Raw genomic sequence first — 27,039 nt, forward strand, 5'->3', positions numbered from 1 at the left:
TTGGGCGTCCGCTTGCTGAAACCATAGGTGAGGTTGTAGCGTCCAGAAGCTTGGCAGCTTCAAGGAAACCGCGTTAACAAACGCAGCATCTGCCATCTCCGGTCCAAAAAACGTTTGGACCGTCGGGGTCACCAATTGTAGCGGGGTGCTACGCGCAGCGCTGAAATTACGACACGGAGTCGATAAACTGCAGCCATAGAATAAGTTTATTTCAAAAACACAGTCTTGCTTTAAAGCCTGTCTCCCCCACTCGATACTTCGAGAGGCATGTAACTGAAACTCTTTGAGGCTATCTACCTTTGTCTCTGGCTCTGGCTAATTGTCAGCCGGTTCAAGTGTGCTAGTAATTGGGTCGCCACAAATTTATGTATATACTCTCCCAAAAACTTTCACGATATCCTCTGCCAAAAATCCTTGTGACGAACAATGTTATGATCACTCGTTCCTAAAGGTTCAACAACTCCCGTACTCAAAATTCTATCCTGATTGTTCTAGTTGTGAGCTGAATGTCGAAGGTTACATGTTTTATCACAGGGATAGGAAGGTAGGCAGAGGGGGTGGTGTGGCTCTGCTGGTAAAGAATGACATCAAATCAGTAGGAGGATATGACATGGAATCTGAAGATGTTGAATCCTCGTGGATTGATTGAAGATAGTGCAAGGGTAAAAGGACCCCTATGGCAGTTATATACAGGTCTCTCAACAGTAGCTGTGATGGGGACCACAGATTACAATGGGAGATAGAAAAGGCATGTCTAAAGGGCAATGTTATCATAGTCACGGGAGATTTTAACATGCAGGTTGATTGGGAAAATGAGGGTGGTAATGGATCTCAAGTGAGTGAGTTTGTTGAATGCCTATGAGATGGCTTTTCATAGAGCAGCTTGTCAGTTAGCCTACGGGGGGATCAGCTATACTGAATTGGGTGTTATGTAATGAACTGGAGGCGATTAGGGAACTTAAGCTAAAAGAACCCTTCGGAACCAGTGATCATGACATGATTGAGTTCAATGTGAAATTTGATAGGGAGAAAGTAAAGTCTGATGTAGCAGTATTTCAGTGGAATAAAGGAAGTTACAGTGGTATGAGAGAGGAGTTGGCCGAAGCAAATTGGAAGGAGCTGCTGGCAGGGATGTCAGCAGAGTAGCAATGGCGTGCGTTTCTGGGAAAAACAAGGAAGGTGCAGGACACGTGTATTCCAAAAGTGAAGAAATACTCAAATGGCAAAATAGTACAACCATGGCTGATGAAGTCAAAGCTATTGTAAAAGCAAAAGAAAGGGCATACAACTGAGCAAAAATTAGTGGGAAGACAGAGGATTGAGCAGCTTTTAAATACCTACAGAGAGCAACTAAAACAATCATTAGTAGGGAAAAGATGAAATATGAAAGCAAGCTAGTAAATAATATCAAAGTGGATAGTAAATGGTTTTTCAAGTATGTCATCATGGTTTCCTGAAGGGAAAATCTTGGCTGATGAACCTGTTGGAATTCTTTGAGGAGATTACAAGTAGGATAGATAAAGGGGATGCACTGGACACTGTATATTTGGGCTTACAGAAGACCTTTGACAAGGTGCCACACTTGAGGCTGCTTACCAAGTTAAGAGCCCATGGTATCACAGGAAAGTTACTGGCATGGTTAGAGCATTGGCTGATAGGTCGGAGGTAGAGAGTGGAAATGAAAAGATCCTTTTCCCGTCGGCTGCCAGTAAGTAGCGTTTCGCAGGGGTTGTGTTGGGACAGCTTCTTTTTATGCTGTATATCAATGACTTAGATGATGGAATAAATGGCTTTACTGCCAAGTTTGCAGATGATACGAAGATTGGTGGGGGGGGGGGGGGAGGTACTGTTGAGGAAGTAAGTAGGCTGCAGAAGGACAGACAGACAGGAGAATAAACAAGAAAATAGCAAATGAAATACAATGTTTGGAAAATGCATGGTCATGCACTTTGGTGGCAAAAATAAATGTACAGACTACTTTCTAAATGGGAAGAAAATCCAAACACCTGAGATGCAAACAGACTTGGGAACCCTGAAGGTTAACTTGCAGGTTCAGTCTGTGGTGAGGAAGACAAATACAGTGTTAGCATTCCTTTCAAGAGATCTCGAAAACAAGAGCAAGGATGTGATGCTGAGGCTTTATAAGGCACTGGTGAGGCCTCACCTTGAGTATTGTGAACAGTTTGGGGTTCATCATCTCAGAAAAGATGTGCTGGCATCGGGCATTGGAGCGGGTTCACAGGAAGTTCACAAAGATGATCGGGCATTGGAGAGGGTTCACAGGAAGTTCACAAAGATGATTCCAGGAATGAGAGGGTTAGCATACGAGGAACACTTGTTGGCTCTGGGCTGTACTTGATGCAATTTATAAGGATGGTGGGGGGAGGAATCTCATTGAAGCCTTTTGAATGTTGTAAGGCCTGGACAGGGTAAATGTGGAAAGGATGTTTCCCATGGTGGGGGAGTTTAGGACAAGAAAACACAACCTCAGGGTAGAGGGCCAGTAAAATCGACCTCAGGATTCATTTGGGGCCAGTAAATTCGATCTCTGACCGATCCATAGGTCTTGTCAAACCCCAAATAACCTGAATCATCACGGGGCGATTTAAACACGATCCTCTGATACTTCTCAAGCAGAACCAAATGGGGACGCTGAGGCCTGTCTGGAGGAGACATGACCTGGTATAGAATCTGGTTCCTCAACTCCAGTTTGTTCCATTCTCTCAGCTGTAGAGATACAGCAGGGCAGTTCATCTTTTCAGCTTGGACCATATCCCCTTTCACAACAGCTGACCAAATGGTACCTATGTAAGGGTCATCATGCTGAGCGGCAGCCGCTTCCCCTGGGATCAACTCAGGCAACTGCTTTGTATTCAGAGTTGCAGCAAGCTGATGGAATGGCACAACCAGAAGCCGAGACCTTTCCCAAATCATCTTCTTTGTATCATCTGCTTTGTATTCAGAGTGGTGAGGTTGCAGCAAGCTGATGGAATGGCACAACCAGAAGCTCCCAAATCATCTTCTGCTCGATCCGGCCCTCGCCTTTCCTCTGACTTCCCTGATGGAAAACTGGCACGTTGCTTTAACTCCAGGTGCTGGAACACACTCTCCGTTCATTTCCAGCCCTTCATGTGCACTTTGGGGTAATGTATCTGCATCAATGTCATGGTCACCAGCCGGTACTTCAGGCTGAGGTCATAGACAGACAACCCCACCAACTACTGATAGCCTGTGGCATCCAATTTTGCCGAGGTCAGGATATAAATTAATGGATTATTGTCAGTCCTCATCTCCAACTGGCATCCTTTCAAACTGGAAGAATCAAAGTGGACATATGAATTCATCTTCTCTTTGTCAGCCTCACTCATGGGTATCTGATAATACCCACTTCTTAGGTTCTGCACACTGAACCATTTTACTCCACTCAGGCAGGCCGGAACGTCCTCCATCCTTGGAACAGTATACTGGTCGGGGACTGTGCGTTGGTTCCGAGTCTGATGGTCAACACACAGTAGTACCTTCCCATTATTCTTCCTCGTCACCACTATAGGGGACGCATAGACACTCCTGGACTCAGTGATAATCCCAGCTTCCGCAGATGTTACCGATTGTTCTCCACCTTGGAGGGTGCCAGTGGCCGAGACCTTTCTCTGAAAGGGGTCCTCTCTCACTCAGACGGTGTGGCGAGTACACTTGGAACAATCCACATCAAACTCGTCAGTAGAAAAGACATCTTCAAACTTTAACATCTCCGTCAGTCTCCTTTTCCATCTCTCAGGTACTGGGGAGTCACCAAAGTTGAATGATTTGGCTGTCAACTTTCCTGTTCCAGGAGATTGTCTCTCTCCTGGTTTTCTCACAGGAAAGTAGGTGTTATATTCACTGGAAACAGATATGTCATCGACATTCCCCGCCCGAGGGTGACCTCTCTCTCCGAAGTGTTCCTGACAATCACCGTCATCCTGTTCACCTGTACAACCGACAGTTTCTGCAGTTCAGGCCTCACCAATACCCCAGCAGGTATGCGTGACTCCTCTTCGTGGTCTTCCGGAATACCCACCAGGAGTGCCCTGGCATTGGGTATTCCGGGAAATCTGGGGTTTCCCGTCACTCTAGCTACTTCCCCAGACTGTAGCACGATGGGTTTGTACTGGGTGAACCACACATTTCCTCGTTTGAGCTCATCATCCAGCCGAGGGTGAACCTGCACTTCCTCAAAAGCAGCTCTGAACATGGTGAACGGACAGGGTTCAGAAAGTTCTCGGCAACTTTCTCCTTGCAGGCTCCCTCTTGCCTCCTCACAATGGGATTATTCATTCCCACAAGAACTGAAGCTTCACCTTCTCAACCGGGTCCGGATAAACCAAAACAAACGTATCAAGGACCTCAGCTGCCTCCGAAACTCCAGCTTCACTGACAAATAACATCATCCGGATAGTCATTAGTACTGAGGCCCCAGAGCTCTAGGGCACTGAGTGGCATCAATGGTAAACGAGTCAAATACCGGTTGTAGAAGGGTTTGTACAGCAGAGAAACCCGAGAACTAGGTATGGGTCCAGCATGAATACTCCCAATCTGTAAGGATACACTGGAGTTTGGCCCCACTAAGCCTTCGGGAATAGGGCTTTTCACGTTAGTCTTTTCCTTGACACATTGATTGGAACGAAACGCCAGGCCGTTCCCTCACTGGGTCTCTCCGAAGTTTCCCGATTCCCCTTCTGTTTAAGCAACCGTGGGTTCACTTTCCAATGGATTTCCCATCTTTCACCCTCCTGCTCACCACATTTATAACAGACAACACCACTCGCTCCCCTCTCCAAGGGACCTCGGTCAATAGCAGCCCTCTGCTCAGACCGTCCCTTCAGTGGGTCCGGATCCCTATCAGCTTCATCATGTTTGTCAGCACCCGCCGATATCAACCGAGATTCCTCGGCTCTCAAATCTTACACAAGATCCTGCAAAACTCCCACCTGTCTGGCTTTAGGGGCCACTTCAGCAACAGGGGCAACTAGCGGGGACTGTACCCTGCTGACATAGGCCTCCCGCTCCTCCATCGCGTTTTCCTCCTCTCTTACTTCTCTGATCAGCTCGACAAACGAGGGAGGAGTGCGTCTTACGGGACATCCGGAGGCTTAAAGCGACCATGTCCTGTGACTGTGCGCCCTTCCCCACTTTGTCCATCCTTAACTGATTCACATCGGCCAGTTGAATCGCTCCTTTAAGCGAGCAACACCACTGTCTCTAGCCGAAAAATGTGGACAGAAAGTTTCTCCCCTTCTCCAGAAACAGGCTCCTAAACACCGTCATAAAACCTGTTCAGCTGTCCGTGGTGCCAAAAACATTTTGGCACCTCCTCCTCCTCCCTCCTCCTCCCCGCCCCCCCGGGGGTGGGCTTCACTCCTTAGAACATTCTCAAGCTACGATAACTCTGAGTCTCCGCAGGTGCACTTTGCCATTTATCCGCCAGGGACTTCAAGGCCGATACCAACCCAGAATTTTCACCCCTCACTGGAGGACACATTAGACCTTCCGCATCAGACAACTCCTTCCCCTCACTCTGCAGAAACGAGAGCAACTTGTCTTTAAAGTCTCCGCCTTTAGCTACGGGAACTCGGGCTCCAGTTCGACAGTCTGGGTTACATTCCACTCCTCTCAGAAAGAATGGACGGCCCATGGCCCCGCCTCTCCCGGGACCCCAGTGGTAACAGGCGACCTGCCGTTACGTCAGCACTTATCTGAACTAGCATGACATCTACCCCCTCCACCCCCATTAACACTACATTTCCCCCATTCCCTCACCTTGATCAAATTGTCGATCCATCATTGTAACTTTCCCTAATGCTTTAACAGTCCTTAAAACCTCAATCAACAATTCATCTGGGCTGGGGATTTTCACTCCACACAGAACACAAGCAATCTCTTTGAATCACACCAATACTTAATCCCTGCGGCGTCCATAATCATGTATCATAATCAGTTTCCCGGACGATAGTTTGACACAGGCTTAAACAGACAGACATATTTTATTGATCCCGAGGGATCACACAAACCCACTTAATCAATGAATGCTTAGGGCAATCACACAGCATCCAACAAACTCAATCCCGGACGATCCCCCAGAATGAAATCCGTTTTTTCTGGGCGTCTCTTATTCTTAAACTGTGGCCTCTGGTTCTGGACTCGCCCATCAGCGGGAACATGCTTCCTGCCTCCAGCGTGTCCAATCCCTTAATAATCTTATATGTTTCAATCAGATCCCCTCTCATCCTTCTAAATTCCAGTGTATACAAGCCCTGTCGCTCCAATCTCTCAACATATGACAATCTCGCCATTCCGGGAATTAACCTTGTAAACCTACGCTGCACTCCCTCAATAGCAAGAATGTCCTTCCTCAAATTTGGAGACCAAAACTGCACACAATACTCCAGGTGGGCTCTCACCAGGGCCCTGTACAGCTGCAGAAGGACCTCTTTACTCCTATACTCAATTCCTCTTGTTATAAAGGCCAGCATGCCATTAACTTTCTTCACTGCCTGCTGTACCTGCATGCTTGTTTTCATTGACTGATGTACAAGAACACCTAGATCTCGTTGTACTTCCCCTTTTCCTAAATTGACTCCATTTAGATAGTAATCTGCCTTCCTGTTCTTGCCACCAAAGTGGATAACCTCACATTTATCCACATTAAACTGCATCTGCCATACGTTTGACAACTCATCTAGCCTGTCCAAGTCACCCTGCATTCTCATAACATCTTCCTGACATTTCACACTGCCACCCAGCTTTGTGTCATCGGCAAATTTGCTAATGTTACTTTTAATCCCTTCATCTAAATCATTAATGTATATTGTAAACAGCTGCGGTCCCAGCACCGAACCTTGTGGTACCCCACTGGTCACAGCCTGCCATTCTGAAAGGGACCCGTTAATCGCTACTCTTTGTTTCCTGTCAGCCAGCCGATTTGCAATCCATGTCAGTACTCAGCCCCCAATACCATGTGCCCTAATTTTGCCCACTAATCTCCTATGTGGGACTTTATCAAAAGCTTTCTGAAAGTCCAGGTACACTACATCCACTGGCTCTCCCTTGTCCATTTTCATAGTTACATCCTCAAAAAACTCCAGAAGATTAGTCAAGCATGATTTTCCCTTCATAAATCCATGCTGACTTGGACTGATCCTTCTACTGCTATCCAAATGTGTCGAAATTTCCTCTTTTATAATTGACTCCAGCATCTTTCCTACTACTGACGTCAGGCTAACCAGTCTATAATTTCCTGTTTTCTCTCTCCCTCCTTTCTTGAAAAGTGGGACAACATTAGCCACCCTCCAGTCAGCAGGAACTGTTTCCTGAATCTATAGAACATTGGAAAATGATTACCAATGCATCCACGATTTCTAGAGCCACCTCCTTAAGTACACTGGGATGCAGACAATCAAGTCCCAGGGACTTATCAGCCTTCAGACTCAACAGTCTATCCAACACCGTTTCTTGCCTAATATAAATTTCCTTCAGTTCATCCATTACCCTAGTTCCTTTGGCCACTATTACATCTGGGAGATCGTTTGTGTCTTCCCTAGTGAAGACAGATCCAAAGTACCTGTTCAACTCATCTGCCATTTCCTTGTTCCCCATAATAAATTCACCCGTTTCTGTCTTCAATGGCCCAATTTTGGTCTTAACTATTTTTTTGGTTTTCACATACCTAAAGAAGCTTTTACTATCCTCCTTTATATTTTTGGCTAGTTTACCTTCATACCTCATTTTTTCTTGGCGTATTGCCTTTTTTGTTATCTTCTGTTGCTCTTTAAAAGCTTCCCAGTCCTCCGGCTTCCCGCTCATCTTTGCTATGTTATACTTCTTCTCTTTTATTTTTATACTGTCCTTTACTTCCATCGTCAGCCACGGCCGCCCCTTACTCCCCTTAGGATCTTTTGTCCCCTTTGGAATGAACCGATCCTGCACCTTCTGCATTATTCCCAGAAATACCTGCCATTGTTGTTCCACTGTCTTCCCTGCTAGGGTATTGGTCCATTGAACTTTGGCCAGCTCCTGCCTCATAGCTCCATAGTTCCCTTTGTTCAACTGTAATACTGACACATCCGATTTTCCCTTCTCCTTCACAAATTGTAGGTTAAAATATATCATATTATGGTCACTACCTCCTAATGGCTCCTTTACCTCGAGGTCCCTGATCAAATCCATTTCATTGCACAACACTAAATCTAGAATTGTCTTCTCCCTGGTAGGCTCCAATACAAGCTTTTCTAAGAATCCATCTCGGAGGCACTCCACAAACTCCCTTTCTTGGGGTCCAGTACCATTCTGATTCTCCCAGTCTACCTGCATGTTGAAATCCCCCATGACAACTGTATCATTACCTTTGCGACATGCCAATTTTAACTTTTCATTCAACTTACACCCTACATCCACGCCGAGAAACCCACCTTTCTCGGGCTTCATACGTTTAGGGTGTGTACGACTTTGGTCCGGCCAAGTCTGTGAGTTTGGGGTGTCTCACCCATCCAGATCCTGGTTTGTGTGAACGCTGTGTGATTCACTGCCTCCGTGATAACCTGTCGGCGTGAAATAACAGATTGCACTCTGCACACAATTATAAGGAAGTATATTTATGAACGTTAACCAAAGAGTTAGTAAAGAAAAGAAAGATAAAAAGCAAAAAGGGCCCATTATAGGTAAACAGTCACATGTTTACAGTTTGGAGCTGAAATTCTCCCAAAAGACAAATTCACTGCGCCTTGGTAGACCCCCGCGCCTTTGCTCCATCAAATTGTGTTTTCCCACCACATCGAATCCTACGATCGGTTCTCTCCAGTGTCGCCTCTCTTCATCTCCAGTCGAACAAAGACAAAGACCCACACCGGTGTGAGTCACAAAGGCCCTTCTCCCAGCCTACCCTTGAACTTCCTCCCCGTTCCTCCATCCTGACTGGATGACCCACTTTCTATCTTGAACATTAACCCAAACACTGCTTTTACAGAGAGACCATTATATGAAATACCCTACAGCATTAGCAGTAAAACCTTCACCAGGGTGTTTCACGGCTACTCCTCCACCTTTACAATCATCCTCATCTTTCCTAAGTAAAGTATATCATTTAATACTATATTCATCACCCTCCTTTGAGGTCAGCCAGATTTCAGTTATTATCTTGTACTTATACCCACTCATTCCAGCTCATTTATTTCATTCTTAATACTTCTGGCATTTATACAGGCCATCCTTTGTCCATTACTGATATCCATTCTGACCACCTTGTCAGTTCTGTCCATAAGCTTCCCACCTAACTCTTTAAATTTGTCTTGCAGAACTGACAGCCTGCCCTTAACCTATGTCGTTTGTTCTGGTGTGGACAATGATGACTGGATCCATCACAGCTCCGGCCAGCCACATACCTACTCATCCTGGGAGGTCTCCTACTTGTGCTCCTGCTACGAGACCCCTTGTCAGTACATACCTGATTCTCAACAACCCCCCCTCCGATAACTGAGTCCCTACTACCACTACTTTCTGTTCATGGGGTTTAGTTTTAGGATTAGAGACGGTCTGTCCTGCGACCACCTCAGAGGTTCCATGGTTGTCGTGGAGCATCACTAGATGTTCAAAACGGTTGGACACTTCCAACTCTGGAGTTGATGCTCCTGGACACCATGCACCTCTTATGCTGAACTTCCTTGCCATGGTCACCGACCTATCTCTTTCTCTCTGGTCTGGGGTCTCAACCCATGGCTCTCTTGGGGTGCACACTATCTCCTTAAAGGACATCTGGAGCACATCTGCCAATTCTCTACAGCATCACAGGTCAGCTACCTCCTCCTCAAGTTCAATCAGTGTGTTCCAGATTTGTTGAATTAACTGACATTTCGTATATACTAACTCTACAGGGGAGTAATTTTCCATGAATCCGAACATAAGGCAAGACTGACATTGACATTTTTATTCTTTTAGGAGAAAGAAATAATGAAGATTAAGTGATTATATTCATTGATAGTCTTAAAAGTAAACTGCTATTTATACTACTATTCCTATTTTGTTCCTAATGTACAGATAGTGTTATGGTCCAGTCCGGAGCCCGCATTCTGGTTCTTGATCTGGTCCGCAGACTCTGGACTCCGGGTCTTGCAGCCGTCCCTCCTTTCACCTTTGAGCCCAAGTAGTCACATCTGTGGATCATCGTGGCTTGTTTGGACACAAGGAGATGCACCTGATGCCTATTGGCTGACGGTGTATATAAAGGGCTCTGGGAGTGAGCATAGTTCTTCTCCCTCCACCCCCTGTATAGGTGGTCATCCTGTTCTGGAGTACACACTGTCAAGACTAGTTCTGCAATTAAGTCTGAGCTCCCTTCCTATCCCTTGTCTCTGTTGAGTAAACCAGGCTGGACTGCTGTTGCCTGGTGGGGGACTCTGCCCCTTCCTATTCCTTGCTGCTGATGGGTTGTGCCCTGCAACTTGCCTGGACCCCTGTGCTCTTGTCTGGGAGGTCCAGGCCCTGCCCAGGAGTTATGTGGCCCACCCAGAGGTCTCTGTCCTTTTCTATCCTTTGCTGCCAACAGGTTGTGCCTGCAACCTGCCCAGGTGTCCTGTGACTTGCCCAGGCCTCTGTTCCTGCCTGGGAGGTTTGGGCCCTGCCCAGGAGTTATGTAGCCTGCCCAGAAAACTCCAAGGGCCTGTCTGCCTGAACTCCAAGACTCTATTGGAACCCCTAGAATCACCTTGAATGCTATGTCCCTCATGCATGCCATGGTCCCCACATCTTGTCTATGGTTTAGTTGTCCTGTTCTGCCCCTAGTACTTCAGTGCCTGTGTCCTGCAATTGGGTCCAGTCTCATGCCCCTTATGACAGATAGTGCCTAATGCTTAATGTGTACTTGGACCTTCTTCACACTTTCTAGATTTGCATTTCCTGATAAATTCACTCTCTCCACTGGTATAGCATACCACAAAGTGACTCTTGGTCTCACCTTGTTAGGCCTACAAACCTTCACCACTATCTAACTAGCAGCTTTTTTTTGTCAAAAGCATGCTAAGTTCCTCTATTACTGCTAGTGCTAGTGAACTGCTTATGCAAAGGTGAATAAAGAGTTTGGCATATTTTCCTTCATTTGTCCTGTTACTGAGTACAAGAGTTGAGATGTCATCTTATCACTGTATAAGACATTGATGAGAATACATTTGGAAATATTGTGTGCAGTTTTGGTCACCCAGCTATAGGAAGGATGCAATTAACTTAGAAATGGTGCAGAAAAGATTCACATATGGTTACCAGAACTGGAGGGCTTGAATTACAAGGAGTGATTGGAGAGGTTGTGACTGTTTTCCATGGAGTGAAGGAGAGAGATGTGACTTTCTGGATGTTTATAAAATCATGTGGGGCAAAGATAAAATGGATGGCCAGTCTTTTTCTGAGGTTTGGAGGACATGCGTAGGTAAAGGTGAGGAGGGAAAGATTTAAAGGGACCTGAGGCGGTTGAGTATATGGAATGAGCTACTTGGGAAAGTGGTAGAGGTAGATACAGTTACAATGTTTAAAAGATGTTTTGGCAGGTACACATCACAGGCCAGTGAGATATGGGCCTGACACATGAGCTAATCCAAAAGGATTAGCTCAGGGAGGAACCTTTGCCAACATGGTTGAGTTGAGCCATACGGATGTGTTTCAGTGCTATATGAACCCATGATTTCCCAACTCTTGTATTCTGTGCCCTGACCGATGAAGACCAGAGAATCATCTGCCTTCTACACCACCTCGCTACTTTCAAGGAACTGTGGATTTGAGCCTCAAATTGACATTCCCCAGTGACCTACCATTTATTGTATGTGACCCACCCCATACCCTTACACTTGATGGAATTAGCTTCCATCGTTAAAAACACTGCACAACTTCCTATCACATCTACAGTGTATCCTACTGCAGCCTTAGACAACCTTCTCCATAACTACACCACCAATTTTCATGTCATCTGCAAAGATACTTATGAAATCTCTTCAATTTGCATACAGGTCATTATTGTATATTGTAAACAAGGGAGGTCACAGCACTAGTCACAGACATCCACTCAGCAAAAGCAAGCCTTCACCCCCTGCCTCCAATCACCTAACCAGGTGGCCAGTTTCCCTGATCTCATGTGCCATATTTTTCTGATCCAGACCAACATGGAATCCTTGTCAAATGCCTTATTCAGGTCATATACTCAACATCTCCCACCCTGCCTTCCTTAGTCTTCACAACCATCTCACAAGATGTTGAAGTTCGTGAGGCAGGATTTCCACAGAGCCCTATTGAATTTCTCTGATCAGACTCTGACTTTCCAAATTTACTTAAGTCCTTTCGTTCTTTTTGCCAATTGCTTCCTTACTTCTGATATGATACTCTCTGCCCTGTAGTTACCAGGACTTCCTGCTCTTGAACAAAGGAACAAATATTCAAGACCACAAATCTTGTTAGTAAAGATACAAATATCTTTGTCTAGGCCCCAGCAATCTTTTCCCTTACCTCTCTCTATAACCTAGGTTTATCACTGTCTCTTTCTTAATATTCAAATGCTCAGTATCTTTTATACTTTATTGTCACCAAACAATTGATACTAGAGCATACAATCATCACAGTGATATTTGTTTCTGCGCTTCGTGCTCCCTGAAGTACAAATCAAAATAAATATAATAAAAATTTAAATTATAAATCATAATTAGAAAGTAGAAAAGGGAAAGTAAGGTAGTGCAAGTCAGGTCCAGCTAGTTTGAAGGTACGGCCCAGATCCGGGTCAGGATCCGTTCAGCAGTCTTATCACAGTTGGAAAGAAGCCGTTCCCAAATCTGACCGTACGAATGTTCATGATCCTGAACCTTCTCCCAGAGGGCAGTGGGACAAAAAGTGTGCTGGCTGGCCGGGTTGTGTCCTTGATTATCCTGGCAGCACTGCTCCGACAGCGTGCGGTGTAAAGTGAGTCCAAGGATGGCGCAGCATGTTGCACTCTGATCTAATGGTGCTGCCTGCCGCGGTAGTGTAGCGGTCAGCGTGAAGTTATCACAGCTCAGGGTGTCAGAGTTCAGAGTTCAGTCCTAGTATCCTCTGTAAGGATTCTCTCCGAGGATTGTGTGGGGTTTCTTCAGATGCTCCGGTTTCTTCCTACAGTCCAAAGGTACAGAGCCGTAGAAAAGTACAGCTCAGAAATGGCCCCTTCAGCCTATCTAATCCATGTTGAACCATTTAAAATGCTATTCCCATTGATATGCACTGGGACCATAGCCCTCCATTCATCCACCATCCATGTACCTCTCCAAAATATGTTAAACGTTGACATTGAGTTCGCATTGCACCACTTCTGCTGGCAGCTCAATCTACACTCTTATCACCCACTGAGTGAAGAATTCCCCACATGTTCCCCTTAATCTTTTCACCTTTCACTATTAACCCATGACCTCTCGTTGTAGTCCCACCCAATCTCAGTTGAAAAGCCTGCTTGCATTTACCTTTCTATTTATCCTGTCGATAGGTGGAGGAGTGGGTAGTGTTGAGGAAACAGAGAGCCTGCAGAGAGACTTAGATAGTTTAGGGGAACGGGCAAAGAAATGACAAATGAAATACAATGTTGGAAAGTGTATGGTCATGCACTCTGGTGGAAGAAATAAATGGGCAGACTATTATTTAGATGGGGAAGAGAATTCAAAATGCAGAGATGCAAAGGGTCTTGGGAGTCCTTGTGCAGGATATCCTAAAGTTTAACCTCCAGACTGAGTTGGTGGTGAAGAAGGCGAATGCAATGATGGCATTTATTTGTAGGGGTATAGAATGAATCCTGAGAGGCAGGATTTATGAACATCTGGAGAGGCATATTATGATTGGGAATAGTCAGCATGGCTTTATCAAAGGCAGGAGAGACATTTCCAAAGGGCAACTTCTTCACCCAGTGGGTGGTTCATCTTTGCCAGAGATTGTGCCAGATAAAGTGGTTGAGGCAGGTACAGTAACAACATTCAAAAGGTACTTTGATCGATACATGGATTGGAAAATCTTTGGAGAGAGATGGGAAACGATGAACAGGACAATTTAGATGAGAATTTTGGTTGTCATTTGATAGCATTTTAGATGGGCTGAATGACCTGGTTCTGAGCTGTATAACTCTATAAATCCTCAGCCACACATTCATCAGTCCTATCCTGATTTCTACCATCACTGGCACATGGCACAGAGTAATTCTGTACAACTGTAGAGATCCTGCATTTTCCCTTCTGCCAGACCCCCATAAATACCCTCTGGAGGACCACACCTCTCTACCTATTTCTCTGGTACCAACACATACCATGACCTCTCACTTTTCAACCTCCCCTTCAGAACCTCCGTACTGTACCACTCTGACTCTTCCCTGACCCTGGCTCCAGGGAGGCATCACACCTTCCAGGGCTCAGCCACGGGAGCGCCTGTCTTTACACCTTCCTCGTGAATTCTTCACCACGAAAACTCACCATGACATTTTTCTCCCCTGCTGTGGGTCAGAACCAGCAGTGTTACTGCTTCTCTGTGTGAGATTATTCCCCCAGCAGTATCTGACATGGTTTACTAGTTTGAGAGGGCAGTGATCACTGAGTACCACATGCCCGTCCTCACTGCCCTACCTGCTGGTCACACACCTCCTTCTGGACCTGAGATGTGACCAGCTCACTAAATAGACTTCCTTCCACATTCTCTGCATCCAAAATGCTCCACAGTGAGTTCAGCAGCTCCATGTGGTTAACCAGGAATTGTGGCTGGACGCAGATCCTGCAGTGATAGTTAATGGAGAGCGGAAATGGCTCTGTACTCCCACAAGAGGGACGGACCAATGTCCTCACCTCCATATCCTTTACCCCACTCTTTTAGATGGAGAGAAAACAGTTGGCTAAATGAAAAGACGAATTACTTGTCACATGTTCATTGAAACATCTGTGGTTTGCATCGTTGACCAACACAATCTGAGGATGATTTGGGAGCAGCCCACAAGTCATCTGGTGCCAACATAGCATGCCCAAACATATAGCCTGTACGTCTATGGCATGTGGCAGGAAACCAGAGCTCCTGGATGAAACTCATGTGGGAATATACAAACTCCTTACAGAGTTTGGCTGGAACTGAACCCAACAAAACTGTTATGCTCACCACTACATTACCACGCAGTCCCTTTACTAAAGGCCAAATGTTATCAAGATGTTTTTCCTCACAGAAAGTCCGTAACCCCTTTTCCTACCCATCCTATTGCTTTTCTCCACCAGTGATGCCACAAATTCCTCCTGTCCCACTGTTGCCTCTGGTTCTGTTACCTGAGCGACGTCCTGTCCATCAGTGGAGGATACGTCCTGCACTTAGATCCTGTCTCTGCTTCGAATGTGGTTTTCCAGAGACAGAGGCACATGGGACAGAGGCCACCCTCTTGTGGGAGATGCCCCACCCTCTGGACATCCTGTCTATAACCCCAGGAGCACCTCCCTGTACCCAGGAGTCACTGTGGATCAGAGGTGAAGTGAGAAGCACTCTACAGGAGCTGGGAGAGTGCTGCTACTGGTGGGGAACTTGGTGCAAGTTCTCAGCTGGTCTCTCCACTGAGAGCAGGGAAAAACTAAACCAGGGAGGGAATGCATACGAGTCCTCACACCGATTGGGAGTATTCCCACCTGCACGGAGCACATCCCTATCCTCCCAGAGCCACTTACCCCGACCTCAGAGAGACACACTGATGATTGAACCCAGTCTGGTCCTGGTGAACGTGTCCTGCTCCATCATTCAGTCCAGGACACCACAGCCCATCCTGGGAACTGCAGACATGATCAGGGGTTTCACCCCCACTATCTCCAGCTGAGGCTCACATACCTCGGGATGAGGAGTCAGTCCCGGTTCTCTGGGTTTGGGATCCTGATTTTCTCAGGGGGTTGGGGTTGGACCCCAGAGTCTCAGGGTGCTGGTTTCAGAAACGGCTCCCCCTCAGAACCTGGACTCCCAGCCACTTTGACTCTCTTCTCCAATTTCAGGCTCTCACTCTCTCCATCATTTCTACACGGCGGTGACCCCGGGGTCGGGGGTCCCTGAGTTCATGGCAGTCGGGTACGTGGACAAGGAGCAGATCATTTACTACGACAGTGTGTTGGGTCGGACGGTTCCCCGTCAGCAGTGGATGGCGGAGAGTCAGGGAGCTGACTACTGGGAACGGGAGACACAGATCTTTCGGGGCAATGAGCAGGTGTCCAAGGCCAGGATCCAGACCCTGATGAGACAGACCAACCAGACAGGGGGTGAGTGGTGAACAAAGTTGGGGGAAGCAGTGGCTGAGGGTCTGCACGGGTATGGGGGTTAGGGAGTGATGGAAAGGCCACCTGAGTGAGGGGGCAATGGGAGGGGCTTGGTGACTGTAGGAATTATACAGGGGTGGAAATGGTGGGGTGATGGTCGGGACTGTGCAGGGGTGGGGGGAGGGGTGACAGCAGGGACTTTGGGGGTGGAGGTGATGATAGGGACCTGTGGAAGTGAGGGCCTAGGGAATGATGCTAGGCACTGTGTGGAGGTGGCGAAGGGGTGATGGAAGGGAATGTGAGTGAGGGTGGATGAGGGGTGACAGTGGAGACTGTGCAGGGCTTGGGGGGAGGGACAGGGCAGGGGTGGAGGAAGGGTGTTACAGTGGGTGCTCAGTGCAGGTGGGGTAGTGATGGTAGGGATTGTGTGGGGGTGACGGTAGGGGCCAGAGATGTGGTGGATGATGGTGCAGGGGTAGGGGGAAGGGCCGTGTGTGGGTGGGGAAGGGGTGATGGATGTGACCGTATGGTGGTGGGGTGGGGAATGATGATGGGAACTGTGCAGGGGTGGGAGTCCAGGGATGACGGTAGGGACCAGGCAATAGAAGGGTGAAAGAATACATACACAATGCTGGAAGAACTCAGCAGGTCAGGCAGCATCCATGAGAAAAGAGTAGCCAACGTTTCGAGCCGAGACCCTTCATCAGGAATGGGGGGGGGGGGGGGGAAGAGAGGGCCGAAGCCCAGTAATAGAGATAGGGGAGGGGGTGGGGCCTAGAGGCACCAGGTGGAGAACAAATCAGAGGAAAATAAAGGGGGGAGGGGGAGGTGAGGAGATAAGCATGAAAGAACTGTAGAGATAAAGAAGCAGAAAGTTGAAAGGGGAGAGAGGCAGAGAGGGACCTGGGATAGGGGGAGGGGGAGGGAATTACCGGAAATTGGAGAATTCAATGTTCATACCACCAGGCTGGAGGCTGCCCAGACGGTAGATGAGATGTTGCTCCTCCAACCTGAGTTTGGCCTCATCATGGCAGTAGAGGAGGCCATGTATGGACATATCTAGATGGGAATGAGAGGCAGAGTTGAAGTGGGTGGCATCCGGGAGATCCTGTCTGTTGTGATGGACGGAGCGTAGGTGCTTGACGAAGCGGTCCCCCAATCTGCGTCGGGTCTCGCCGATGTAGAGGAGGCCGCAACGGGAGCACCGGATGCAATAGACGACTCCAGCAGACTCGCAGGTGAAGTGTTGCCCCACCTGGAAGGACTGTCTGGGGCCCGGAATGGTGGTAAAGGGGGAGGTGTGGAGACAGGTGTAGCATTTGCGCTTACAGGGATAACTACCAGGTGGGAATTCTGTGGGGAGGGACGTGTGGACCAGGCAGTTGCGGAGGGAATGATCCCTGTGAAAAGCTGAGAGGGGTAGGGAGGGAAAGATGTGCTTAGTGGTGGGGTCCTGTTGAAGGTGGCAGAAGTTGTGGAGGATAATGTGTTGGATCCGGAGGCTGGTGGGGTGGCAGGTGAGGACAAGGGGAACCCTGTCCCTGCTGTGGTGACGGGAGGATGGGTTAAGGGCTGAAGTGCAGGAGGTGGAGGAGATGCGGGTGAGGGCATCTTTGATGACACCAGATGGGAAACCACGATCCTGAAAGAAAGGACATTTGAGAAGTCCTGGAACGGAAAGCCTAATCCTGGGAGCAGATGCGGCGGAGACAGAGGAACTGGGAATAGGGAATGGCATTTTTGCATTGGGCAGGGTGGGAAGAGGTATAGTCAAGATAGTTATGGGAGTCAGTGGGTTTGTAGAAAATGTCAGTGGATAGTCTGTCTCCGGAGATGGAGACCGAGAGATCAAGAAAGGGGAGAGAATTGTCTGAGATGGACCAAGTGAATTTAAGGGCTGGGTGAAAGTTAGAAGCAAAGTTGATGAAATTGACGAGCTCAGCATGGGTGCAGGAATCCGCACCAATGTTGTCGTCGATGTAGCGGAGGAAAAGTTGGGGAGTGGTGCCAGTATAGATTTGGAGCATAGACTATTCCACATAACCCACAAAGAGGCAGGCATAGCTGGGGCCCATGTGAGTGCCCATGGCTTCGTCCTTGATCTGGAGAAAGTGGGAAGAACCAAAGGAGAAGTTATTGAGAGTTAGAACAAGCTCTGCCAACCGGAGAAGTGTGGTGGTGCTGGGGAACTGGTGGGGTCTGTTATCCAAAAAGTAGTGGAGGGCTTTGAGGCCTTCGTGATGTGGGATGGAGGTGTATAAGGATTGAACATCCATGGTAAAAATGAAGCGGCCGGGGAATTGGAAGTTATTGAAGAGGTGAAGGGCATGGGATGTATCCTGGATGTAGGTGGGGAGAGTCTGAACTATGGGTGACAAAATGGAGTCCAGGTAGGCAGACACAAGTTTGATGGAACAGGAGCAGGCTGAAACTATGGGTCTGCTGGGACAGTCAGGCTTGTGGATCTTGGGGAGGAGGTAAAACCTAGCTGTGCGGGGTGTGGAAATTATGTGTTTTTTGGCTGAGGGAGGAAGGTGTCCGGAGTTGATGAGGGTGGAGATGGTGCGGGAGACAGTGGATTGATGTTTTTTGGTGGGGTCCTGTGGCAGGGGTAAGTACGAGGAGGTGTCAGAGAGCTGCCGTTTGGCCTCAGTGAGGTAGAGGTCCGTCCGCCAGACCACTACAGCACCACCTTTGTCTGCAGGTTTGATGGTGAGGTTGGGGTTAGTGCGGAGAGAGTGGAGGGCAGTGCGTTCAGAAGGAGTGAGGTTAGAATAGGAGAGAGGGGTGGTGAAGTTGAGACGGTTGATGTCTCGGCGACAGTTAGAGATGAAAAGGTCAAGAGCAGGTAGAAGGCCCGATGGGGGTGTCCAGGAGGAGGAGGAGCGTCGAAGCTGGGAGAATGGATCATCACTGGGGGGAGGGGAATCCTTGTTGAAGTAATAAGCTCGGAGACGTAGGCGGCGGAAGAAGAGTTCAGCATCATGGCGGGCACGGAACTCGCTGAGGTGGGGGCGGAGGGGGACAAAAGTGAGGCCCTTACTGAGGACAGAGCGTTCTGCCTCAGATAGGGGAAGGTCAGGGGGGATGGTGAAGACACGGCAAGGGTTGGGACTGGGGTTAAGGGAGGGTAAGGAGTGGGAAGTCTCAGGAGGAGGAGGGGTGTTGGGATGTTCAGGGAGAGCGGGCTGAGGGGAGGATGAGGGATGGAGAGGGGATGAGGGATGAAGGGAAGGCTGGGAGTCACAACGAGAATAGGAGGTAGCAGGGGAATAGGACGGGCGGCAGGACCACACGGCAGGGTCCGGGATGTTTCTGATCGCGTCCAGGATATCCTGAAGTGGGAAGGAGAACACCTAGAGGTCGTGGTACATATTAGTACCAATGACATAGGTAGGAAAAGGGAGGAGGTCCTGAAAACAAATTACAGCGAGTTAAGAAGGAAGTTGAGCAGCAGATGGTAATCTCAGGGCTACTGCCTGTGCCACGTGACAGTGAGTATAGGAATAGTGAGGTGGAGGATAGATGCGTGACTGAGGGATTGGAGCGGCGGCAGGGATTCAGATTTCTGGATCATTGGGACCTCTTTTGGGGCAGACATGACCTGTACTAAAAAGACGGGTTGCACGTGAATCCTGGGGGACTAATATCCTGGCGAGGAGGTTTGCTAAGGTTATTGGGGAGAGTTTAAATTAGAAATGCTGGGGGGTGGGAACCGAGCTGAAGAAATGGAGGAAGAGGCGGTTGACTCACAAAGAGAGAAAGCTTGTAGACAGTACGAGATGGAGGATAGGCAGGTGATATGGAAGCGATGTACTCAAATCGATGGCTTGAGATGTGTCTGTTTTAATGCAAGGAGTATTGTGAACAAGGTGGATGAGCTTAGAACGTGGATCAGTACTTGGAATTATGAGGTTGTGGCCATTACAGAGACTTGGATGGCTCAGGGGCAAGAATGGTTACTTCGAGTGCCAGGCTTTAGATGTTTCAGAAAGGACAGGGAGGGAGGCAAAAGAGGTGGGGCGTGACACTGTTGATCAGAGATAGTGTCACGGCTGCAGAAAAGGAAGAAGTCATTGGGGGGGATTGTCTATGGAGTCTCTGTGGGTGGAAGTTAGGAACAGAAAGGGGTCAATAACTGTAATAGGTTTATTTTATAGACCAGCCAACAGAAACAGGGACATCGAGGAGCAGATAGGTGTAATAATAACAGGGTTGTCATGATTGGAGATTTTAATTTCCCAAGTATTGATTGGAATCTCCTAGAGCAAGGGGTTAAGATGGGGTGGAGTTTGTTAGGTGTGTTCAGGAAGGTTTCTTGACACAATATATAAGCCTACAAGGGGAGAGGCTGTACTTGATCTGGTATTTGGAAATGAACCTGGTTAGGTATCAGATCTCTCAGTGGGAGAGCATTTTGGAGATAGTGATCACAATTCTATCTCCTTTGCCATAGCATTGGAAAGGGATAAGCACAGACAAAATAGGAAAGCATTTAATTGGAGTCAGGGGAAATATGAAGCTTTCAGGCAGGAACTTGGAAGCATAAATTGGGAACAGATGTTCTCAGGGAAATGTATGGCAGAAATGTGGCAAATGTTCAGGGGATATTTGTGTGGAGTTCTGGATAGGTACGTTCCAATGAGACAGGGAAAGGATGGTAAGGTACAGGAACCGTGCTGAACAAAGGCTGTTGTAAATCTAGTCAAGAAGAAAAGGAAAGCTAACCAGCGGTTCAAAAAACTAGGTAATGATAGAGATCCAGAAGATTATAAGGCTAGCAGGAAGGAGCTTAAGGAGGAAATCAGGAGAGCCAGAAGGGGCCATGAGAAGCACTTGGCAGACAGGATTAAGGAGAACCCCAAGGCATTCTACAAGTATGTGAAGAGCAAGAGGATAAGACGTGAGAGAATAGGACCAATCAAGTGTGACAGTGGAAAAGTGTGTATGGAACCAAAGGAGATATCAGAGGTACTTAATGAATACTTTGCTTCAGAACTCACCACAGAGAAGTAACTTGGTGATTGTAGTGATGACTTGCAGCTGACTGAAAGCTTGAGCATGTAGATATTAAGGAAGTGGATGTGCTGGAGCTTTTGGAAAGCATTAAGTTGGATAAGTCGCCGGGATTGGATGAGATGTACCCCAGGCTACTGTGGGAGGTGAGGGAGAATATTGCTGAGCCTCTGGTGATATCTTTGCCTCATCAATGGGAGCAGGAGAGGTGCCAGAGAATTGGAAGGTTGCAGATGTTGGTCCCTTATTTAAGAAAGGGAGTAGAGATAGCCCAGGAAATTATAGACCAGTGAGTCTTACTTCAGTGGTTGGCAAGTTGATGGAAAAGATCCTGAGAGGCAGGATTTATGAACATTTGGGGAAGTATAGTATGATTAGGAATAGTCAGCATGGCTTTGTCAAGGGCAGGTTGTGCCTCTTATTGAGAAAGTAAGGAGGCATGGAATCCAAGGGGACATTGCTTTGTGGATCCAGAACTGGCTTGCCCACAGAAGGCAGAGTGGTTGTAGATGGGTCGTATTCATCATGGTGTGACCAATGGTGTGACTCAGGGATCTGTTCTGAGACCCCTACTTTTCGTGATTTTTATAAGTGACCTGGATGAGGAAGTGGAGGGATGGGTTAATAAGTTTGCTGATGACACAAAGGTTGGAGGTGTTGTGGATAGTGTGGAGGGCTGTCAGAGGTTACAGTGGTACATTGATAGGATGCAAAACTGGGCTGAAAAATGGCAGATGGAGTTCAATCCAGATAAGTGTGATGTGGTTCATCTTGTTAGGTCAAATACAATGGCAGAATATAGTATCAATGGTAAGACTCTTGGCAGTGTGGAGGATCAGAGGGAGCTTGGGATTCGAGTCCATAGGACACTCAAAGCTGCTGTGCAGGTTGACTGTGTGGTTAAGAAGGCATACAATGCATTGACCTTCATCAATCGTGGAATTGAATTTAGGAGCTGAAAAGTAATGTTGAAGCTATGTAGGACCCTGGTCAGAACCCACTTGGAGTACTGTGCTCAGTTCTGGTCGCCTCACTACAGGAAGGATGTGGAAGCCATAGAAAGGGTGCAGAGGAGATTTATAAGGATGTTGCCTGGATTGGGGAGCATACCTTATGAGAATAAGTTGAGTGAACTTGGCCTTTTCTCCTTGGAGTGACGGAGGATAAGAGCTGACCTGATAGAGGTGTACACGATAATGAGAGGCATTGATCGCGTGGATAGTCAGAGGCTTTTCCCCAGGGCTGAAATGGCTAACATGACACGGCACAGTTTTAAGGTGCTTGGAAGCAGGTACAGAGGAGATGTCAGGGATAAGTGTTTTTACGCAGAGTGGTGGGTGCGTGGAATGGGCTGCCGGCGACGGTGATGGAGGCGGAAATGATAGGGTCGTTTAAGAGACTCCTGGATAGTTATGTGGAGCTTAGAAAAATAGAGGGCTATGGGTAACCCTTGGTAATTTCTAGGATAAGGACATGTTCAGCACAGCTTTGAGGACTGAAGGGCCTTTATTGTGCTGTAGGCTTTCCATGTTTCTATGATACGTGCGAGGATGACAGTAGGTGGTGTAGGGGCTGTGCGGGTGTGATGGTAGAGGCCGTCGGATGGGTGGGGAAGTTGATGGGGTGAGGGTGTGACACTGTGGACAATTGAGATGTGGTGTGGTTGGGTGTGACGGTGGAGACTCTGAAAGTGATGCTGGGGAATGTTCGATGGGTGGGGGTGATGGTGGGGAATGTTCGATGGGTGGGGGTGACGGTTGGGAATGTTCGATGGGTGGGTGGGTGACGGTTGGGAATGTTCGATGGGTGGGGGGGTGACGGTGGGGAATGTTCGATGGGTGGGGGGGGTGACGGTGGGGAATGTTCGATGGGTGGGTGGGGGTGACGGTGGGGAATGTTCGATGGGTGGGGGGGGTGACGGTTGGGAATGTTCGATGGGTGGGGGTTGACGGTGGGGAATGTTCGATGGGTGGGGGGGGTGACGGTGGGGAATGTTCGATGGGTGGGGGGGTGACGGTGGGGAATGTTCGATGGGTGGGGGTGACGGTTGGGAATGTTCGATGGGTGGGGTGTGACAGTGGGGAATGTTCGATGGGTGTTGATGGTGGGGAATGTTCGATGGGTGGGGGTGACAGTGGGGAATGTTCGATGGGTGTTGATGGTGGGGAATGTTCGATGGGTGGGGGTGACAGTGGGGAATGTTCGATGGGTGGGGGGGTGACGGTGGGGAATGTTCGATGGGTGGGGGGGTGACGGTGGGGAATGTTCGATGGGTGGGTGGGGGTGACGGTGGGGAATGTTCGATGGGTGGGGGGGGTGACGGTTGGGAATGTTCGATGGGTGGGGGTTGACGGTGGGGAATGTTCGATGGGTGGGGGGGTGACGGTTGGGAATGTTCGATGGGTGGGTGGGGTGATGGTGGGGAATGTTCGATGGGTGGGGGGGTGACGGTTGGGAATGTTCGATGGGTGTTGATGGTGGGGAATGTTCGATGGGTGGGGGGGTGATGGTTGGGAATGTTCAATGGGTGTTGATGGTGGGGAATGTTCGATGGGTGGGGGGGTGATGGTTGGGAATGTTCGATGGGTGGGGGGGGTGACGGTTGGGAATGTTCGATGGGTGGGGGGGTGACGGTTGGGAATGTTCGATGGGTGTTGATGGTGGGGAATGTTCGATGGGTGGGGGGGTGATGGTTGGGAATGTTCGATGGGTGGGGGGGGTGACGGTTGGGAATGTTCGATGGGTGGGGGTTGACGGTGGGGAATGTTCGATGGGTGGGGGGTGACGGTTGGGATTGTTCAATGGGTGGGTGGGGTGACGGTTGGGAATGTTCGATGGGTGGGGGGGGTGACGGTTGGGAATGTTCGATGGGTGTTGATGGTGGGGAATGTTCGATGGGTGGGTGGGGTGACGGTTGGGAATGTTCGATGGGTGGGGGGGTGACGGTTGGGAATGTTCGATGGGTGGGGGTTGACGGTAGGGTATGTTGGATGGGTGGAGGTGATGGTTGGGAATGTTCGATGGGTGGGGGTTGACGGTGGGGAATGTTCGATGGGTGGGGGTTGACGGTAGGGTATGTTGGATGGGTGGAGGTGATGGTTGGGAATGTTCGATGGGTGGGGGGGTGACGGTTGGGAATGTTCGATGGGTGGGGGTTGACGGTAGGGTATGTTGGATGGGTGGAGGTGACGGTTGGGAATGTTCGATGGGTGGGGGGGTGACGGTTGGGAATGTTCGATGGGTGGGGGTTGATGGTGGGGAATGTTCGATGGGTGGGGGGGGTGACGGTTGGGAATGTTCGATGGGTGGGGGGTGACGGTTGGGAATGTTCGATGGGTGGGGGTGACGGTTGGGAATGTTCAATGGGTGGGTGGGGTGACAGTGGGGAATGTTCGATGGGTGGGGGGGGTGACGGTGGGGAATGTTCGATGGGTGGGGGTGACAGTGGGGAATGTTCGATGGGTGTTGATGGTGGGGAATGTTCGATGGGTGGGGGTGACAGTGGGGAATGTTCGATGGGTGTTGATGGTGGGGAATGTTCGATGGGTGGGGGTGACAGTGGGGAATGTTCGATGGGTGTTGATGGTGGGGAATGTTCGATGGGTGGGGGGGTGACGGTGGGGAATGTTCGATGGGTGGGGGGGTGACGGTGTGGAATGTTCGATGGGTGGGTGGGTGACGGTTGGGAATGTTCGATGGGTGGGGGTTGACGGTGGGGAATGCTCGATGGGTGGGGTGACAGTGGGGAATGTTCAATGGGTGGGGGTGACGGTGGGGAATGTTCGATGGGTGGGGGGGGTGACGGTGTGGAATGTTCGATGGGTGGGTGGGGTGACAGTGGGGAATGTTCAATGGGTGGGGGTGACGGTGGGGAATGTTCGATGGGTGGGGGGGTGACGGTGTGGAATGTTCGATGGGTGGGTGGGGTGACAGTGGGGAATGTTCAATGGGTGGGGGTGACGGTGGGGAATGTTCGATGGGTGGGGGGGGTGACGGTGTGGAATGTTCGATGGGTGGGGTGACGGTGGGGAATGTTCGATGGGTGGGTGGGTTGACGGTGGGGAATGTTCGATGGGTGGGGGGGGTGACGGTGGGGAATGTTCGATGGGTGGGGGGGGTGACGGTGGGGAATGTTCGATGGGTGGGGGTGACGGTTGGGAATGTTCGATGGGTGGGGGTGACAGTGGGGAATGTTCGATGGGTGTTGATGGTGGGGAATGTTCGATGGGTGGGGGTGACAGTGGGGAATGTTCGATGGGTGTTGATGGTGGGGAATGTTCGATGGGTGGGGGTGACAGTGGGGAATGTTCGATGGGTGTTGATGGTGGGGAATGTTCGATGGGTGGGGGGGGTGACGGTGGGGAATGTTCGATGGGTGCGGGGGTGACGGTGTGGAATGTTCGATAGGTGGGTGGGTGACGGTTGGGAATGTTCGATGGGTGGGGGTTGACGGTGGGGAATGCTCGATGGGTGGGGTGACAGTGGGGAATGTTCAATGGGTGGGGGTGACGGTGGGGAATGTTCGATGGGTGGGGGGGGTGACGGTGTGGAATGTTCGATGGGTGGGTGGGGTGACGGTGGGGAATGTTCAATGGGTGGGGGTGACGGTGGGGAATGTTCGATGGGTGGGGGGGTGACGGTGTGGAATGTTCGATGGGTGGGTGGGGTGACAGTGGGGAATGTTCAATGGGTGGGGGTGACGGTGGGGAATGTTCGATGGGTGGGGGGGGTGACGGTGTGGAATGTTCGATGGGTGGGGTGACGGTGGGGAATGTTCGATGGGTGGGTGGGTTGACGGTGGGGAATGTTCAATGGGTGGGGGGGTGACGGTGGGGAATGTTCGATGGGTGGGGGGGGTGACAGTGGGGAATGTTCGATGGGTGGGGGGGGTGACGGTGGGGAATGTTCGATGGGTGGGTGGGGGTGACGGTGGGGAATGTTCGATGGGTGGGGGGGTGACGGTGGGGAATGTTCGATGGGTGGGGGGGTGACGGTGGGGAATGTTCGATGGGTGGGTGGGGGTGACGGTGGGGAATGTTCGATGGGTGGGGGGGGTGACGGTTGGGAATGTTCGATGGGTGGGGGTTGACGGTGGGGAATGTTCGATGGGTGGGGGGGGTGACGGTTGGGAATGTTCGATGGGTGGGTGGGGTGATGGTGGGGAATGTTCGATGGGTGGGGGGGTGACGGTTGGGAATGTTCGATGGGTGTTGATGGTGGGGAATGTTCGATGGGTGGGGGGGTGATGGTTGGGAATGTTCAATGGGTGTTGATGGTGGGGAATGTTCGATGGGTGGGGGGGTGATGGTTGGGAATGTTCGATGGGTGGGGGGGGTGACGGTTGGGAATGTTCGATGGGTGGGGGGGGTGACGGTTGGGAATGTTCGATGGGTGTTGATGGTGGGGAATGTTCGATGGGTGGGGGGGTGATGGTTGGGAATGTTCGATGGGTGGGGGGGGGTGACGGTTGGGAATGTTCGATGGGTGGGGGTTGACGGTGGGGAATGTTCGATGGGTGGGGGGTGACGGTTGGGATTGTTCAATGGGTGGGTGGGGTGACGGTTGGGAATGTTCGATGGGTGGGGGGGTGACGGTTGGGAATGTTCGATGGGTGTTGATGGTGGGGAATGTTCGATGGGTGGGTGGGGTGACGGTTGGGAATGTTCGATGGGTGGGGGGTGACGGTTGGGAATGTTCGATGGGTGGGGGTTGACGGTAGGGTATGTTGGATGGGTGGAGGTGA

At 49.6% G+C, this 27,039-nt stretch overlaps 1 protein-coding gene across 1 annotated transcript in view; it reads left to right on the top strand.

The window, feature by feature from the left end:
- Positions 1-27,039, top strand: part of LOC140716534 (class I histocompatibility antigen, F10 alpha chain-like) — a 59,002-nt gene that overhangs the window by 9,346 nt on the left and 22,617 nt on the right. Inside the window, exon 2 of the mRNA XM_073029346.1 lies at positions 16,023-16,283. Coding sequence (XP_072885447.1) covers positions 16,023-16,283 — 261 coding nt within the window. The remainder of the gene's footprint in view (positions 1-16,022; positions 16,284-27,039) is intronic.

Source organism: Hemitrygon akajei, chromosome 2 (assembly GCF_048418815.1).
Source record: "Hemitrygon akajei chromosome 2, sHemAka1.3, whole genome shotgun sequence".
Classification (NCBI taxonomy): Eukaryota; Metazoa; Chordata; class Chondrichthyes; order Myliobatiformes; family Dasyatidae; genus Hemitrygon; species Hemitrygon akajei.